Source organism: Sapajus apella, unplaced genomic scaffold, assembly GCF_009761245.1.
Source record: "Sapajus apella isolate SASKATOON/1434 unplaced genomic scaffold, GSC_monkey_1.0 scaffold77, whole genome shotgun sequence".
In the NCBI taxonomy this organism is placed as follows: domain Eukaryota; kingdom Metazoa; phylum Chordata; class Mammalia; order Primates; family Cebidae; genus Sapajus; species Sapajus apella.
In genome coordinates, this window is record NW_022437017.1 from 845,585 (window position 1) to 864,972 (window position 19,388).

Here is a 19,388-nt window from a genome sequence, read left to right on the forward strand (position 1 = left end):
CCACCCCGCGCAGACGCATCGGGCGGGATAACGGAGACTCCCCCTTCTTGCGCCGATTGGTCATCTCGGATGACTGACGGATGATTGCGCGCAGGCGCACCAGGCCAGACCCAACGCGGCTTCCCCCATTCTGAGACGCCGTTCCCTATGCCTATTGGCCATTGCTTATGACTGACGTAGAAAAAAGCCAATGGAAAGCAAACCCTCTGGGAAGAGGGCAGACCCCTGGGGCAGTCAAATTTTGCGCGGGTTGGGGACTGCGGTAGTCATGGCCGCCTTCCGCGATATGGAGGAGGTGAGCCAGGGGCTGCTCAGCCTGCTGGGCACCAACCGCGCCGAGGCTCAGCAGCGACGGCTGCTGGGGCACCACGAGCAGGTGGTGGAGCGGCTATTGGAGACGCAAGACGGTGCCGAGAAGCAGCTGCATGGTGAGGGCGGGAGCGCGGGCGCGGGCCGGCGGGGTACAGGGCCCGGGTGCTGGGAGGCGGCGACAAGGCCGACCTCTAAACCCCTTCTCTACTCGACTCTCCTATCTCCTGCCCTATTCCCCTGAGACGGCCCCCTCTGAGTCTTAGTTTACCTCTCTGAGAAATCGGCTTTACGACAGCAACCATCCCCTGCGCCCCAGGGGTTTAGTGGTAAATATAGGATCACGGAGGGGCTGATCCCTTCTGAGCGCTCCGTGACCAGGAGCTGGGGGTCTCAGGCTTAGGAGTCAAAGCGCCCGGTTTGAATCCCAGCACCCATCCTCACGTCCTCTATGAGACTTGAGGTGAGTTTCTTAACTTCTCTGTGCCTCAGCTTCCTTCCCTGTCAAATGGTTGTGAAAATAGCCCACCCCTTCTTCCTGAGAAGAATGCACTAGCATTCAGATGTTTTATGGAGCACCTGCTGCCGCCAGGCCCTGGGTGGCAGCAGGGAACAAAACAGACAAAATTTTTGCCTTAGGGGACTGACATGCATGCTAGTGCCTGGGTGAGGGAGCAGGATTAACAAGAGAAATCCATTTGCCGGTCTCGCCCGGTGGCTCACACCTGCAATCCCAGCACTTTGGGAGGCCGAGGCAGGTGGATCACAAGGAGGAAAACTAGGTTGTGTAGGCGGAGTGGTGAAGTTTTGGGGAAAGCCTTCTGTGAAGATGATGTTTGAGCAGAAGCCTGAAGGAGGCCTCACACCTGTAACTCCAGCACTTTGGGAGGAAAGGTAGGAGGATTGTTTCAGACCAGGAGTTGGAGACCAGCCTGGGCAACTTGCTGATAGCTCATCTCTACTGAAAATAAAAAAGTATTATCCCGGCCTGGTGGTTCCCATTTATAATCCCAGCTACTTGGGAGGCTGAGGTGCAAGAATCATTTGAGCCCAGAAGTTGGAGATTGTAATGAGCTGCACTCCACCACCAGCCTGGGCAACAGAGCAAGATAATATCTCTTAAAAAGAAACCTGGGGCCGGGTGTCGTGGCTTACACCTGTAATCCCAGCATTTTGGGAGGCCGAGGTGGGTGGATCACCTGAGGTCAGGAGTTCAAGACCAGCCTGGCCAATATGGCGAAACCCCGTCTCTACTAAAAATACAAAAATTAGCGGGATGTGGTGGCAGGCACCTGCAATCCCAGTTACTTGGGAGGCTGAGGCAGGAGAATCACTTGAACCGGGAGGTGGAGGTCTTAGTGAGCTGAGATCATGCCATTGCACTACAGACTGGGCGACAAGAGCGAAATTCCATCTCAAAAGAAAAAAAAAAGGGGGACCATTTTTTTTTTTTTTTTTTGAGACGGAGTTTCGCTCTTGTTACCCAGGCTGGAGTGCAATGGCGCGATCTCGGCTCACCGCAACCTCCGCCTCCTGGGTTCAGGCAATTCTCCTGCCTCAGCCTCCTGAGTAGCTGGGATTACAGGCACGCGCCACCATGCCCAGCTAATTTTTTGTAGTTTTAGTAGAGACGGGGTTTCACCGTGTTGACCAGGATGGTCTTGATCTCTTGACCTCGTGATCCACCCGCCTCGGCCTCCCAAAGTGCTGGGATTACAGGCTTGAGCCACCGCGCCCGGCCTCAGGGGGACCATTTTCATGCATCCAAGATGCCACTGAATGTTAAGACTTACTTTATATTAAAGGAGGATTAATTTTTAAAAAAATACTTAAAGAGAAAAAAAATCTGGGCTAACCAATATCTTTGTGCGTGTGTGGTTTTTTGTTTTTGTTTTTTTTTTGTTGTTGTTGTTTTGTTTTTTGAGACAGAGCTTCCCTCAATCACCAGGCTGGAGTGCAGCAGCACAATCTCGGCTCACTGCATCTTCCGCCTCCCAGGTTCAAGTGATTCTCCTGCCTCAGCCTCCCAAGTAGCTGGGACTATAGGCACGTGCCACCACAGCCAGCTATTTTTTTGTATATTTAATAGAGACGGGGTTTCACTATGTTGGCCAAGATGGTGTCTATCTCCTGACCTCAGCCTGCCAAAGTGCTGGGACTACAGGCGTGAGCCACCGTGCCCAGCCCATCTTCACCATTTTTAAGTGTGCAGTTCAGTGGCATTAAGCATGTTCTCACTGTTGTGCAGCGATCACCACCATCCATCTCCAGAGCTTTCTCATCTTTACAAACCAAAGCTCTGTTCCCATGAAACACTCACTTCTCAGACCCTGGCACCCACCTGCTACTTACTCTGTCTCAAATTTGACTCCCTAACATCTACCCTTCATAGTGGAATCATACAATACCCTTTTGTGTCTAGCTTATTTCACTGGGCCTAAAGTCCTTTATGTTCATCCATGTTGTAGCCTGTGTTCCTGGCAGTGTGGATTGCAAATGCAAAGGTCAGGAGGTGAGAATGAACTTGGCCATTAGAAGGGAGTGTTAGAAGATGAGCTCAGCCACCGCATGACTGCCAGGCCTGGGGAGCGCCCGGGAGGAGTTTGAATGTTATCCCGAGTGTGATGTCCCGGGCAGCCTCTTCCTTCCTCCTCCTTCCACCCCTCCATTGGAAAAGATGGCCAGGGGCAGAACTGTGTTACTTATAGTTAAATGATTACAAGTTTGCTTTGCTTTTTTACACTGAGATTTGTACCACGGATCAAATATTGAATTAAGAAAACTCCAAACTGGCCAGGCGCGGTGGCTCACGCCTTATAATCCCAGCACTTTGGGAGGCTGAGACGGGTGGATCACGAGGTCAAGAGATCGAGACCATCCTGGTCAACATGGTGAAACCCCGTCTCTACTGAAAATACAAAAATTAGCTGGGCATGGTGGCGCACACTTGTAGTCCCAGCTACTCGGGAGGCTGAGGCAGGAGAATTGCTTGAACCCAGGAGGCAGAGGTTGTGGTGAGCCGAGATTGCGCCATTGCACTCCAGCCTGGGTAACAAGAGCGAAACTCTCTCTCAAAAAAAAAAAAAACCTCCAAACTATGGTGCAGTAAAATAAAAGCAGAGATCAAGCGGTAACAGGGGTCCCATAGTAAAGACCATCTGGGAGCGCTATAAGCGCGGAATCTTCGGTGTGGTTGCAGAGCAGGAAAAACTGCTTTGGCCCCACGCCTCTTCCCAACATAGAGTCTGCGTGAGGGTCTCCTAAAGAGGGCTTGTACAAGAACTCTGGGAGGGAATGCAATCTGTGCTCTCCGGACTCGGAGGGTCTTTGCAGATGGGAGCTTGCGAGACCAGAAGTCCTTCCAGGGCGGAGATAACCGGAACTCCACAGGCTCTGCCTCTGTTCTCAGAATGTGGAGCAGTTCTGATTGCTCTGTGTCCACCATGCTCGGGAGATAAAATCCCCTGGATGCATTGCGTGTGCTCAGACCTTATGGTGCCTTATTAGCTATGTCTCTTTTGCCAGCTCACCTGGGTAGGCAATGGGTGTCCTTAGTTAGCATTTCTTAGAAGAACCACATTTGCTATTGAATGCTGCAGACACATGCTTCTCCCCACCATCCCCCAATCTTCCTTCTCAACTCCCCTCCCCCCAGCCTGCAAGATTAACAAGGTAATGCACCCAAACCCGCGGGAGAGTGCCTGGGACCCCTGGACCCATGCTGTGAACTTTTCTCATTCCCTCGTCACCACCAGGACAGGGGGCACCCACCTACAGGGTTGGGCTGGTTCTCAACAAACTCCCCCTCCTCTGATGGCCTAGGAGAACAGTGTGACTCAGCCAGCCTGGCCTTTAGCAGAATGGATGAATCTGGGGCCAAGGAAACTGAGAGTCCAAGTCCAGGATCCTGGGCTTTGAGTCAAACAGATGCAGTTCACATCCTAGGTCTGGAGCTGCGTACCTGTGGGCGATTCACTGAACTTCTCTGGGCCGTTTTTTCCATGTCCCAGATGTGGGGCAGAGGAGTTAAAGTACCCCCAAAGGCCGGGCAGGGCAGACCTGTTATCCCAGCACTTTGGGAGGCCAAGGTAGTGGATCACTTGAGCCCAGGAGTTCAAGACCGGCCTGGCCAACATGGTTAAACATGTTCTCTACTAAAAATACAGAAATTAGCTGGCCATCGTGGCACGTGCCTGTAACTCCAGCTACTTCGGAGGCTGAGACAGAAGAATTGCTTGAACCTGGGAGATGGAGGCTGCAATGAGCTAAGATCATGCCACTGCACTCCAGACTGGGTGACAAAGCAAGACTGTTTCTTTTTGTTGTTTTTTTTTTTGAGACAGAGTTTTGCACTTGTTACCCAGGCTCTAGTGCAATGGCGCGATCTCGGCTCACTGCAACCTCCGCCTCCCAGGTTCAAGCAATTCTCCTGCTTCAGCCTCCAGAGTAGCTGGGACTACAGGCATGCGCCACCATGCCCAGCTAATTTTTGTATTTTTAGTAGAGACGGGGTTTCACCTTGTTGACCAGGATGGTCTCGATCTCATGACCTCGTGATCCACCCACCTCGGCCTCCCAAAGTGCTGGGATTACAGGTGTGAGCCACCGTGCCCGGCCAAGACTGTTTTTAAAAAATAGGCCAGGTGCAGTGGCTGACACCTGTAATCCCAGCACCCTGGGAGGCCAAGGCAGGTAAATCACCTGAGGTCAGGAGTTTGAGGCCAGCCTGGCCAACTTGGTGAAACCCCAGCTCTACTAAAAATACAAGAATTAGTTGGGCTTGGTGGCACATGCCTGTAATTCCACCTACTCTGAAGGCGGACACTCGAGAATCGCTTGAACCTGGGAGGCGGAGATTGTAGTGAGCTGAGATTGCGCCACTGCATTCCAGCCTGGGCAACAGACGGAGACTATCTCAATAATAATAAAATAAAATAAAAAGTACCCCCTCAGAGAGTTGTGTGAGAATATGTCAAGTAGGAGCACCTTAGTAATGAACAGCTGTGGGGTAGAGATTACTACTCAGGGAAGACTCCAGAAAGACTTGGTTGTCTTTGGGACGGCGAACAGATAGAAGGCTGTGTGAGCCGGCTGGAGCCTCAGCTGTCCCAACAGGAAATCAGCAGGCACCGTCCGAACCAGACTCATCAAGAAATAGCAGCATAAGCAAGTTGTTTAGAAATGTGGAGGCCAGTGCCAGAGAAAACAGCTACAACTTGAAAGTGGCTGCCCTGGAGGGGTGGAGAGGCTTGGAGAAGGGTGTGTGCATCTGTGTTTGTGTTTTCAGAACCATGTACATGTCATACTGTGATTAAAAATAACATAAACCCCCCACTGCTAAATTTGACTGGCTTTTAAAAAAAAATAACGTACATTTCTAAAAACTTAAACATGGGCCCTTTGGAAAGCATTTAATCCGCCTTCTCTGAGTTGGCAGGTTTCTAGGAAGCAACCAGTAGCCTTCTTTTTTTTTTGTTAGTGGTTTGGTTGGGGTTTTTGGGATAGAGTCTCGTACTGTTGCCCGGGCTGGCGTGTAGTGGCACAGTTAGGACAATTATGTCTTACTGTAGCCTCGACCTCCCTGGTTCAGACGATCCTCCCATCTCAACCTCCCAAGTAGCTAGGACTACAGGCGCACACCACAATGCCCAGCTAATCTTATATTTTTAGTAGAGATGGGGTTTTGCCACATTGCCCAGGGTGGTCTCAGACTCCTGGGCTCAAGGGATCCTCCTGCTTTGGCCTCTCAAAGTTCTGGATTGCAGGCATGAGCCACCACACCCAGCCAACTATATTGTTATACACCATTTCAGGTGTGTGAAGAAGGACCAGGTTTTATTTTTGGTGAATTTCAATGTGTTTTGGTGAAATAGTAGTTGTACAAGTTGCCAGTGGAACTCTCTGGAGTAAGGGCTGCAGGCAGCAAGGGGCATGTTTCTTGCCAGTGGAGGTGGCGACACACCTTCTCTCTGCCCTCCTTGGGGAAGGACAGACCCTAGGGAGCCTGCTTCTCTCCACCCTGCAGAGATCCTCACCATGGAGAAGGAAGTGGCCGAGAGCCTTCTCAACGCAAAGGAGCAGGTGCACCAGGGTGGTGTGGATCTGCAGCAGCTGGAAGCCGGGCTTCAGGAGGCCAGGGAGGAGGACAACCAGCTGAAGGCCAGCCTCCTATATCCTTTTCTGCAAACGAGTCAGCCTTGGTGGAAAACAGGCACTGGGGGAGGCACGGCGGCTCACGCCTGTCATCCCAGTACTTTGGGAGGCCAAGGCGGGCGGATCATGAGGTCAGGAGATAGAGACTATCTTGGCAAACAGTGAAACCCTGTCTCTACTAAAAATGCAAAAAATTAGCCAGGCATGGTGGCAGGTACCTGTAGTCCCAGCTACTCAGAAGGCTGAGACAGGAGAGTAACTTGAACCCAGGAGGCAGAGGTTGCAGTGAGCCGAGATGGCACCACTGCACTCCAGCCTGGGCAACAGAGCGAGACTTTGTCTGAAAGAAACCAAACAAAAAACATGAATGGGGCCAGGTTCAGTTGCTCACACCTGTAATCCCAGCATTTGGGAAGCCTTGGAGTTGACCAGTCTGGGAAACAGAGACGCTGTGTCTACAAAAGTAAAAAATTGGCAGGGTGTGGTGGTGCCTATAGTCTCAGCTATTTGAGAGGCCGAGGTAGGAGGATTGCTTGCTCCTGGAAGATCAAGGCTGTACTCCAGCCTGGGTGACAGAGCAAGACTCTGACTCAGAGAAGAAAGTGCGTAGATAGAGCCGAGGCCCCAGCCTCCTGGCTGCAGTGGACGCAGGGGCAGCTCCCTCTCAAAAGCTGGGGTCCTTAACTACCTGCCCTACGCAGCTCACCAGAGAGCTGGAGGAGCTCAAGGAGATCGAGGCGGATCTGGAACGACAGAAGAAGGAGGTCGACGAGGATACGACAGTCACAATCCCCTCAGCCGTGTAGGTTCTGCCTGTGCCCCCTTGTTCACTTGTTCAGTCCGGCTCTTGGTTGAAGTCAGTGCTGGGTAACTTTTTTTTTTTTTTTTTTTTTTTTTTTTGGCCTCTTGTATAGGTACGTGGCTCAACTTTACCACCAAATTAGTAAAATCGAGTGGGATTACGAATGTGAGCCAGGGATGATCAAAGGCAGTATCCTTTTTGGAAGACATTGTAACCCTTGTGCACTGTAGATAGGGAGGTAAAACGGTGCATAGCAAGACCCAGGCGTTGGGCTGAGTGCGGTGGTCACACCTGCAATCCCAGCACTTTGGGAGGCCGAGGTGAGCAGATCACAAGGTCAGGAGTTCAAGACCAGCCTGACCAACATGGTGAAACCCTGTCTCTACTGAAAATACAAAAATTAGCCAGGCGTGGTGGTGCACACCTGTAATCCCAGATACTCAGGAGGCTGAGACAGAAGAATCACTTGAACCTGAGAGGCAGAAGCTGCAGTGAGCTGAAATCTTGCCACTGCGCTCCAGTCTGGGCAACAGGGTGAGACTTTGTCTCCAAAAAAAAAAAATTCACCGGGTGTGGTGGTGTGCACCTGTAGTCCCAGCTACCTGGGAGGCTGAGGTGGGAGGATCATTTGAGGCCAGGATTTTGAGACCAGCCTGGGTAGTACTGAGACCCTCGTGTCTACGATAAATATATAGTAAAGGCAGGCCAGGTGCTGTGGCTCACGCTTGCAATCCCAGCACTTTGGGAGGCCAAGGCGGATGGATCACCTGAGGGTCAGGAGTTTAAGACTAGCCTGGCCAACATGGTGAAACCCTGTCTACTAAAAATGCAAAGATTAGCCAGGCGTGGTGGCATGTGCCTGTAGTCCCAGCCACTCGGGAAGCTGAGGCATGATAATCGCTTAACCCCAGGACATGGAGACTGCAATGAGCTGAGATCGCACCACTGCACTCCAGCCTGGGCAACAGAATGACTTTGTCTAAAAAAAACCTGAGCACAGTGGCTCACTCCAATAATCCCAGCACATTCGGAGGCTGAAGCGGGCGGATCACCTGAGGTTGAGAGTTCAAGGCCAGCCTGACCAACATGGAAAGACCCCATCTCTACTAAAAACATAAAATTAGCCAGGCATGGTGGCACATGCCAGTAATCCTGGCTACTCTGGGAGGCTGAGGCAGGAGAATCACTTCAACCTGGGAGGCCAAAGTTGCAGTGAGCCGAGATGACGCCATTACACTCCAGCCTGGGCAACAAGAAGGAAACTCTGTCTCAAAAATAAAAAGTAAAGGCAGTGTCCTTTTCCCCGTGGGGTTGTGTGAGGGGCTGTGTCCTGAGCTTTCCTTACATCTGTGCCTCAGTCCATCATGGCCCGAGTGTGGCCCAGCCCATCCACCTGGACAGCACCCAGCTCTCCAAGAAATTCATCAGTGACTACCTCTGGAGCCTGGTGGACACCAAGTGGTAGCCAGGAGCCTCTTGGCTGCGTCTTGCACCCAGCAGGCATCTGCCACCATCAGATCCATTTCAACTCCCACAGGTGTTAGAGACAGAGGAAGCAGGGTACCCGAGAGGAGCTGGGAGTTAAGCAAGGGACAGGGCTGTGACTGGCGGGACGTAATTGAAGGGACAGGAGCTCAGCCATGGCCATTTTTCCCTGTGACCTGTTGGCATGGTGGATACCACCAGTCTGCACTCAGGCTTTCCTTTGGGGACTCGGGCCCGTGGCTTACATAGGAACCCATCTCTGGCTCCAGGGTGGACCCTGTGTCAGAGACCACGAGATGAGTCTTTTGTCACTCGTTCACCCCTCCCTCCTTCATAAAGGGAGTCCTTTTAGCTGCTCAGTTAAAACAGCACATCCCAGCACCCTTTAGTTAATGTCCAGCCAGTGAAATGTACATGGAACTGTTAAATGGCACTTCTAGAAGGATTTTTTTTTTTTTTTGATGAGAGGGGGTTTCACCATTGTGGCCCAGCTGGTCTCGAACCCCTGACCTCAGGTAATCCACCCGTCTCAGCCTCCCAAAGTGCTGGGATTACAGGCGTGAGTCACCATGCCTGGCCTAGAAGGATTCTTAAAAGACAAGTACACCCTTGCTTCCCCCTTCCTATTTCCTGGAATTTGAGCATGATGGCTAGAGCCCTGGCAGCCATACTGCCACATGTGCAGAGGAGTGCAGTCCTTTAGGGATGACGGGAGTCTGCTTCCCTGGTGACAGCAGAGCCAGATAATCAGCACAGACTTATTTAAATGGGAGAGGCCAGGTGCAGTGTCTCACGCCTGAATCCCAGCACTTTTGGAGGCTGAGGTGGGCACATCATGAAGTCAGGAGATTGGGACCATCCTGGCCAACATGGTGAGAGCCCATCTCTACCAAATTACAAAAATTAGCTGGGTGTGGTGGCACATGCCTATGATCTCAGATACATGGGAGGCTGAGGCAGGAGAATCGCTTGAACCAGGGAGGCAGAGCTTGCAGTAAGCTGAGATCACACCATGGCACTCCAGCCTGGTGACAGAGTAAGACTCTGTCTCAAAAAAAAAAAAAAAAAAAAATAGGGGAGAAAAGGGGAAGAACCAACTTCAACTTCTACCCTGTGAAAGCTGCTGGTTTGGGGGTTTTCTATGACAACAAAATAAACCATAACTGAACACATACTCCAGTCCAGAGCTGGCCAATTGATGTGTTCACCGTTCCCCTCTCCTGGGTGTTTGGGGTACCGCTAAGGAGAGGAGGCTTGCACCCCACCTGCCTGAGAGAGGCGAGAGGGAGGTGGAGTCCCACTGACACAGTTGCCCCCACATACAGCTTTGCCCTTGGATGGGTTCATTCCATGACCTTGGGCTTTGGTTTCATCATGTCCCTTTCCACAACTAAATTTCGGTGCAGGTTTTTTTTTTTTGAGACAGAGTCTTACTCCGTCACCAGGCGCCAGGCTGAAGTGCAGTGGCGCGATCTCGGCTCACTGCAACCTCCATCTCCCAGGTTCAAGCAATTCTGCCTCAGCCTCCCGAGTAGCTGGGACTACAGGTGCCTGCCACCATGCCTAGCTAATTTTAGTAGAGACAGCATTTTACCATGTTGGCCAGGATGGTCTCCATCTCTTGACCTTGTGATCCGCCTGCCTCGGCCTCCCAAAGTGCTGGGATTACAGTCATGAGCCACCGCCCCCAGCCTTTTTTATTGTTTAATTTTTTCTGAGACTGAGTCTTGTTCTCTAGCCAGGCTGGAGTGCAGTGGCACAATCTCACTCAGCTCACTGCAACCTCTGCTTCCTGGATACAAGCGAGTCTCCTGCCTCAGCCTCCCAAGTAGCTGGGATTACAGGTGCACGCCACCTCGCCTGGCTAATTTTTGTTATTTTTAGTAGAGATGGTTTCATCATGTTGGCCAGGATGGTCTCAATCTCTTGACGTCATTATCCGCCCACCTTGGCCTCCCAAAGTGCTGGGCACGCCCCCACCCAGCTGCAGTTCATTTTTAATCAGAGATGGGCGTTTTTAGGCGGAAGGAACAGCTTTAACAGCATCTGCGTACGTCAGGCGGACACTGAAATGGTTCATTGAGGTGACCCTGGAAGGTCTTGGGTGAGAATGCTGAACTGGTGGCCTCTAGGGAGATCAACGTAGAAAAGAGGGATCAGGGCCCGGTGTGTGGCTCACGTCGGTAATCCCAGCACTTTGGGAGGCTGAGGCGGGCAGATCACAAGGTCAAGAAATTGAGACCAGCCTGGCCAACATGGTGAACGCTGTCTCTACTAAAAATACAAAAATTAGCTGGGTGTGGTGGCGCATGCCTGTAATCCCAACCACTCAGGAGGCTGAGGCAGGAGGGAGAGGTTGCAGTGAGCCGAGGTCATGCCACTGCACTCCATTCTGGGCCATAGAGTGAGACTCCGTCTCAAAGGAAAAACCTCTTGCGTGCCTGGAAGCCCCAGGCAGGGACCAGTCTGCGAGTCAGGTATCAGCGTTGGCTGAGCGCTGCTGTCACCGCCTTGGTCATTCCTTCTCACATACAGGACAGGAGATGCTACCACCAGCAGGTCCCCTCAGCCCACAGCTAAGAGTCCTGGGGTTGAGGGGTTGGGAACATTTCCCTCTGGTCCTGCAAACTGCAGCTCTGAGTGCCCTGGAGAGAAAGCAGGCGTGGGGGCAGGGGGGCCACTGTGGTGAGGATTCCGGGAGCTGGGGCTTATCCGTACCCCTGGCCCAGTGCCCACATGCCCTCTACCCTGGGGTTGGGGCTCCCTCCCACAGGAATGGCCTGGCTTTGTTCCCAGAGGGGGCCAAGGAGCCATTGCCCTGCTCTGTCACTCCCTATCCTCTCCATCCCAGCAGTCTGGACCTCAGTTTCCCCAAGGAAGAGATGGTCACATCATGGAGCCTGTGCTGGGGCTCAAAGGGGCCTTGCCCACCACCTTCATCCCCATCCCTGTCCCCCCGCCAGGCAGGCCCAGGGTCCCCACTATGGGTCAAGCGAGTTGGTGAGGAACTCGGCCTGGTGGGGACTCAGCAGGCGGGTTCCGGGAGGTGGCTGATCTCCGGGCCGGGAGAGGCCCCACTCCGCATGCCTGGTCCCTGACTCACTGCCGGCGCTGGCTGGATGCCCAGGACAGCCTGAGGCCCATGGCCTCCAGCCCCACCCCCGCTCCCTGTTTGTTCTCCCTCTGAGAGCTGCCCCTTTGGCCACCGGCTCTTTCTTGAATGATGGAGACAGGCTAGAGGCTTGCTGACGGCTCAGCCCAGCCCTGCTGAGGTGGGATAAAGTTCCAGTCCCCAGGACCATCCATTTTACAGATGAGGAAACTGAGGTTCGCAGGATAAGGACCACCCTGAAGTCTGAACTTCAGCAGTGAAGCCCCCAAACCCTCCCTAGGTTAGGGTGGTCTTGCTCAGGACCAGGGGCAGTACGTGTATATCAGTAGCCCCCGGAGGGTCATCCTGGCTTCTTCAATGAGAAGCAGCCCCTCCTGAGGAGTCTGCCCTGTGTCCGATGCCACCCAGGTGGAAAGAGGCCAAGCAGGGTGGGTGCCCACACCTGCACCTGCTCGAGCCCCAGAGGTCGGTGATGAGGCAGCCCGAGGATCTAGCCACTGAGTCATTATTGGCAGGCCGTGTGTGGGTCACGAATTCACAACACGCTGGCCCTCTGCTGGTGTTTCTGGGGAAGGGAGCCCAGGGGCTGTGGAAGGAGCAGGCTCCTACTCGAGCCCTACTGCTCACTGGGCGGCTTCCCCTGAGGACTAGACTTGTGTATCTTCCTCAGGACTCCCCAAGCCCTGGCGGGGATAAAGCACATGGAGGCCACCCAGAGGGGCAGGCAGCTGGGAGCAGCTTGGGATGGCTGAGCCTTTTTTTTTGTGACAGGGTCTCAGTCTACTGCCCAGGCTAGAGTGCAGTGGCGCCATCACAGCTCACCGTAGCCTTGAATTCATCAGCTCAGACAATCCTCCTGCCTCAGCCTCCCGAGTCACTGAGACCTAGCTTTTCATGGAACCCCCCTCTGACTGGCATTCAGTGCCCCTTCCCTGATAGTTCTGGACCAAGACATTTTCAGAGTTCTTCCCAGTTTACGGTTAAAAGAAACAGATTGCCCGGGCGCGGTGGCTCACACCTGTAATCCCAGTACTTTGGGAGACCGAGGCTGGTGGATCACAAGGTCAGAAGTTCGAGACCAGTCGGCCAACACAGTAAAACCCGTCTCTATTAAAAACACAAAAATTAGCTGGGCATAGTGGCACGCACCTGTAATCCCAGCTACTGGGGAGGCTGAGGCAGGAGAATTGCTTGAACCTGGGAGGTTGAGGTTGCAGTGAGCCGAGATCACACCACTGCACTCCAGCCTGGCAACAGAGTGAGACTCTGTCTCAAAAATTAAAAAAAAAAAAAAAAATCTATTTTCAGACCTTGTTAAAAAGACAGAACGTGATCGGGCTTGCCTGTGCATAGGAAGCAAGTTTCCAAGGCTGGATTTGAACCCAGTGTTGTTGGATCTGAAACCTGAGTCTCCCTTCTGGGCTGGACAGGATGGGAGAGGCAGGAAGACTGGTTTTGTGTCATTGGATGACAGTGCTAGGGTTCCCAGGGAACCCCCCTGAGGTCTGGGGCTGCAGCCTCCAGGCAACTCATCTAAGTATGTGGGCCACCCTGGTCTGCTCTCAGGGTGGCCCCATGATCTCTGGTGCCCCCCCCTTCTTTTTTTTTTTTTTTTTTGAGGCGGAGTTTCGCTCTTGTTACCCAGGCTGGAGTGCAATGGCGCGATCTCGGCTCACCGCAACCTCCGCCTCCTGGGTTCAGGCAATTCTCCTGCCTCAGCCTCCTGAGTAGCTGGGATTACAGGCACACGCCACCATGCCCAGCTGAATTTTTGTATTTGTAGTAGAGACGGGGTTTCACCATGTTGACCAGGATGGTCTCGATCTCTTGACCTCGTGATCCACCCGCCTCGGCCTCCCAAAGTGCTGGGATTACAGGCTTGAGCCACCGCGCCCGGCCAGCCCCCACCTTCTTTTAAGATGGAGTCTCTGTCGCCCAGGCTGGAGTGCAATGGTGCAGTGTCACCTCACTGGAACCTCCACCTCCCAGGTTCAAGCGATTCTAATGCCTCAGCCTCCCAAGTAGCTGGGATTACAGGCGCCTGCCACCACCCCCGGCTAATTTTTATATTTTTTTAGTAGAGACAGGGTTTCACCATCTTGGCCAGGCTGGTCTGGAACTCCTGACCTCAGGTGATAGACACACCTTAGCCTCCCAAAGTGCTGGGATGACAGGTGTTAGCCACTGTGCCCAGCCAGCCTCCCATATTTACTCAGAAATGTGGACTGGGCCAGGCACTGTAGCCCATGCCTGTCATCCCAACGCTTTGGGAGTCCAAGGCAGGAGGATTGCTTGAGCTGAGAAGTTCAAGACCAGCCTGGATGACACGGTGAGACCTCTGTCTCTACAAAAAACTGAAAAATTAGCCAGGCATGGTGTATGCACCCGTCGTCCTGGCTACTTGGGAGGCTGAGGCGGGAGGATCGCTTCAACCCTGGGAGGTTAAGGCTGCAGTGAGCTAGGATCAAACCACTGCACGCAAGCGTGGGTGACAAAGTGAGACCCTGTCTCAAAAAAAAAAAAAAAGGAGATGGGGAAGGGAAGGGAAAAAGGGGAGGGAAGGGAAAAGGAAAGAAGGGGAGGAGAGGGGAGGGCAGGGGACGGGACGGTGGTGGGGGTGGGTATACAGAGGTCAGTGTGTTGGCTCATGCCTGTAATCCTAACACTTTGGGAGGCCATGGCCGATGGATCACTTGAGCTCAGGAGTTCAAGACCAGCCCGGCCAATATGGTGAAACCCCATCTTTACTAAACATGCAAAGACTCGTCAGGCATGGCGGTGCGTGCCTGTAATCCCAGGTCCCCTGGAGGCTGAGGCAGGAGAATCGCTTGAACCCAGGAGACAGCTGTAAGCTGAGATCACACCACTGAACTCTTGCCTGGGTGACAAAGCAAGTCTGTGTCTCAAAAAAAAAAAAAAGTGGGGGGGGGAGGAGACAGAACAAAAAGAGAGAAAAGAAGAAAGAAACAAAAAGAAGGAGGGGAAGGAAGGGAGGGAGGGAGAGAAAAATGTGTACTGTAAGCCTGACCCGACAGGCCCTCCTTCATAGAGTCACACCCCAGTAGAGGCCACCAGGAGGACAGGGCAGTGCTGTGTGCCTGGGTCTGTATCACCTTATAAGTGAGGAAACTGAGGCACAGAAGTTTAAGCTATTTGTGTCAGGTTTTCTGCAGGTGGGTGGCAGACCAGTGCTTTAACCCAAGCTGTGTATGTTCAGAGCTTGTGCTCTTAATCCCGACTGACAAATGAGATAATTTCAGAAAGCAATGAATGAACTGAAGAAAATAAAATGCTGTGGGTTGGTGCAGTGGGGACACTGTGGCTCTGTGGGAGGCCCAGGGAGGAGGTGTCATTTGTCCCAGACATAAGGGGATAAAAATGTGGAGACTGAGTCAGACAGGGGAAACAGCAAGGCTGGTGTGGAGGAGACCGAGGCGGGCAGCAGGAGCGCAGGGGTCCTTGATCACGCCAGACCTGCAGTCCATAGGGCAATGTGCAGAGGATTTTCCGATTTCAAGACAAGCCCCAGCTCTGGGAGAAGGAAGCCTGACGTGGGTCCCTTGACACACAGGCCCCGCCTGTCTAGGAGGCTGATGTCACTATTTACCCCCAGCTCCCTGCTCCCCATCCTAGGAACAGCCCCAGAGCCGCCCAGCCCAGGGGAGGGATAGCTCCGGATAGAGCAGAAAGTCACCAGGAAACTCAAGCGGCTCTGCTCAGTGGGGTGATGCGGTCCGGGGACTCCCACTAAGTGGCTTTTTTATTCCTTCATCATCATGGAAAATCACTGCCTAAAAGGGAGGCGGGTGCTGACCCCAGACTGGGGGGGTGTGGGGGAACTAGGCTGGGGCCAGCTGCAGGGCTGGGTAGCCCGCACCCCTCTCCCCATCTCCCTCCTGCAGCCCCGGCTCAGCCCAGCGGGCTCCAGGCTGACTCACTGCAGACAGCTGTGGTCTGGGATGCCTCGGGCTGCTGGAAGGAGACCGGCCTGGGGATGGGAATGGGGGGGAGGGGCGGCAGGAGGCACTAGCTGTGGGTGTCATACTGATGGGGGGTGGGGGGGTGGGACAGATTCCTCTCGCCATCCACCCTGTCCTGGCCAGAGCTCTTGAGCCTGCAGGGACAGGACAGGACCACCGCCTCTCACTCTGTCTGCAGGACAAGCACCCTTGGGTGGGTGGGTGGGTGCTGAGCCTGCAGACCAGGGAGCCCGCAGTGCGTTCTACCAGGGCCCCGTTCTGAGCAGCCCAAGAGGATCAGAATCCAGCCACAGTGACCTGAGCCTCCTGTTCCTCTCTGTAAAATGGGCGGCTGTCATCACCTGAGGTCAGGAGTTTGAGACCAGCCTGACAAACATGGAGAAACCCCGTCTCTACTAAAAACACAAAATTAGCCTGGGGTGGTGGCGCATGCCTGTAATCCCAGCTGTTCTGGAGGCTGAGGCAGGAGAATCGCTTGAATCCGGGAGATGGAGGTTGCGGTGAGCTGAGATCGCGCCATTGCACTGGGCAACAAGAGCAAAACTCTGACTCAAAAAAAAAAAAGGCAGCTGTCACCCTCCCTTGCTTCAGCGACCATCGGGGCAGAACAGTCGATTGTCAGGAACTGCTGAATGTCTGCATGTCCGTGTAACCCTCAACGCCCTGGTACAGGCTCCAAGCAGCAGCCAAGGCCGATGCCAGAACCTTATATCACCTCTGGCCTCTCCTCTGGGCTATGCCCCACCCGTGCTGTGCTCCGGCACCCACCCTGCCTGGGGATGCACCCTAGTCCTGCCCACCCTCCCAGCTCAGTCTTAGCACCCTCCAGCCGCCGCCTCCCGGGCCCTCCCGTTTTCCCGGCCACCCGAGCCTGCTTATCCTGTTTGCCACTCGGTTGAGCACCGATTTCGTCAATCAAGCAATTATTGAGTGCCTGTGTGCTGGCCGGGGGCCGCTTCCTGTGAGGGCTGCTCGGTTTTCCCTCCCAGGGGCATTTTGGAAGCTTCCCAAAACAAAAGGCGGAAAGGCAGGAAGGAAGTGCCACCCTGTGGACAGGGGAAAGATGACAGGCCCAGCCTTTGTCTCCAGGCACCTGCGCAGCCCCCATCCCACCCCGCTTCCAGAGCCCCAGGGAAGGGGAGATCAGCTTTGTCTCCATTGTCGGGTGGGGAAACTGAGGCTCTGAGGTGCCTGTCACCCAGCGAATCAGTGGCAGAACCGGGATATGAACCCAGATGGCCCGGCCAGTCTGCTCTTTTTGGTTTCTTCGGGGGTTTTGTTTTTGAGATGGATTTTTGTTCCTCTTGCCCAGGCTGGAGTGCGGTGGCCTAATCTCGGCTCACCACAACCTCCACCTCCTGGGTTCAAGTGATTCTCCTGCCTCAGCCTCCAGAGTAGCTGAGATTACAGGTATGGGCCACCACGGCCAGCATATTTCGTATTTTTAGTAGAGATGTGGTTTCTCCTTGTTGGTCAGGCTGGTCTCGATTTCCCGACCTCAGGTGATTTGCCTGCCTTGGCCTCCCAAAGTGCTGGGATTACAGGCGTGAGCCACCACGCCCCCAGCCACGTTTGTGGACCTAAGCACCCCAGTTCCTTCCCAACCCTGCCCCTCGTTCGCTCCAACCAATAAGGCACCATTCCCCAGGCGCCATCAGCCTGTCCCTGTTGGGTTCAGCCTGTGGGAGGCACTGGTGGGAGATGGAGCCTGGGGCAGGGGACAGGCTGGGGTGTTCCTTCCCTCACTCTGCCAGGGACCATGTCTGCAGCAGTTCTTTCCGGCTCCCACCAGCCCCCAGGCTCCGGAAACACTGCATCTTCCTCCCCTGGTTTTGTGGTGGTAGCACTTTCTGCTGTTGCCTATTTCTGGGTTATCTCACTGACCCCCCCATTTAATCTTGAATGCTTTTAATGATTTTATGGTCCACTACACATCATATAAAATTGACCATGTTAACCATTATTATTATTTTTTTTTTTCTGAGACAGAGTCTTGCTTTGTCTCCAAGCTGGAGAGCAGTCGTGCGATCTTGGCTCACTGCAACCTCCACCTCCCGGGTTCAAGCGATTCCCCTGCCTCAGCCTTCCAGGTAGGTGGAACTACAGGTGCGCACCACCATGCCCAGCTACTTTTTTATATTTTAGTAGAGACGAGGTTCCACCATGTTGGCCAGGATAGTCTCAATCTCCTGACCTCGTGATCCGCCCGCCTTGGCCTTCTAAAGTGCTGGCATTACAGGCATGAGCCACCGCGCCCAGCTAATCTTGAACATTTTTTTTTTTTTTTTTTGGAGACAGAGTTTCGCTCTTGTTACCCAGGCTGGAGTGCAATGGCGCGATCTCGGCTCACCGCAACCTCCGCCTCCTGGGTTAAGGCAATTCTCCTGCCTCAGCCTCCTGAGTAGCTGGGACTACAGGCACGCGCCACCATGCCCAGCTAATTTTTTGTATTTTTAGTAGAGACGGGGTTTCACCATGTTGACCAGGATGGTCTCGATCTCTTGACCTCGTGATCCACCCGCCTCGGCCTCCCAAAGTGCTGGGATTACAGGCTTGAGCCACTGCGCCCGGCAATCTTGAACATTTTTAATGATTTTAATTGTGGTCCGTTACACGTCATATGAAATTGACCATGTTAACTGTTAAAAACGTGCGCGTCGAATGAAGAGACGCCCCCCCAAAAAAAACAGGCTTTGTGTGAGCAACATGGCTGTTTATTCACCTGGGTGCAGGTGGGCTAAGGCCGAAAAGGGCGTTAGGGAAGGGCGGTGGGATAGGAGTTGGTTTTATAGGTTTGAGGGGGGCAGTGGAAAGTTACAGAGTAAGATGAGCTGCAGAGGTGGGGGAGGGCAAGGAGTGTCCATTACCATCAGTTCAGTGACTGGCGGGTGGGGTGAGGCATGAGAGTAGTTACAATGGCGGGGGGAGGGGAAGCTTATGTGTTGGGGGGAAGCTCCGCTAATGGCGAAGGCAGGTGGGGGTTGGGGGGTAATCAGCTAAGGCAGGCGGGACTTCAGACTTTCTGGGTCCGGGCTTGCACAAGGAGGCCTGACATACCTGTCTTTTTGTATATAGAGAGAAAGAATTAGAGAAGAGGGGGTGATAACAGATTTTGGGGGGTGGAGGGGGCAAAGTTTCTCAAGGCTATTTTGAGCAGGCTTGGGGGCGGCACAGAATGGTTAAGAATTTAGACTGCTGGGAGATTTCGGGGAAAGGGGTGATATTGTGGGGCTGGTTATTGCCCGTATACGATTTTGTAGGAACTGAGAGATTATTTGGAAAAGCACAGTGTCCAGTGAGAGAAGGAAAAAGACAGGATCAGAGGATTAAGGACTGGAAGGAGCCGTGACTCCCAGGTAGGGTCCAGCCGGTCCAGCCTGGTCCAGAACAACCGTCTGCCTGATGAGTGAGCTTTTGCCTCTGTCTCTTAATTTATTGATGGTATCATACACGAGGCCAGGCTGGTTTGCATGAAAACAACGTTTTTCATTTAGGAATAGGCAAAGACCTTTTTCAGCAGTTAGTAAATGAAGACCTCTGCGGTTTT

General features: G+C 53.4%; 1 protein-coding gene across 1 annotated transcript; it reads left to right on the top strand.

Moving 5' to 3' along the window:
- Positions 1-220: 220 nt before the first annotated feature.
- Positions 221-9,179, top strand: SPC24 (SPC24 component of NDC80 kinetochore complex). The gene is made up of 5 exons (XM_032251739.1): positions 221-428; positions 6,335-6,479; positions 7,160-7,264; positions 7,377-7,453; positions 8,623-9,179. Exons 1-5 carry the CDS (start codon positions 269-271, stop codon positions 8,727-8,729), a joined length of 594 nt encoding a protein of 197 aa, XP_032107630.1. The 5' UTR covers positions 221-268; the 3' UTR covers positions 8,730-9,179.
- Positions 9,180-19,388: the final 10,209 nt, after the last annotated feature.

Coding starts and splice junctions, on each gene's coding strand:
- SPC24 (XM_032251739.1), top strand. CDS start 269: ATGGCCGCCTTCCGCGATATGGAGGAGGTGAGCCAGGGGCTGCTCAGC. Junction 7,265..7,376: donor GTCACAATCCCCTCAGCCGT/GTAGGTTCTGCC, acceptor CCTCTTGTATAG/GTACGTGGCTCAACTTTACC. Junction 7,454..8,622: donor GCCAGGGATGATCAAAGGCA/GTATCCTTTTTG, acceptor TCTGTGCCTCAG/TCCATCATGGCCCGAGTGTG.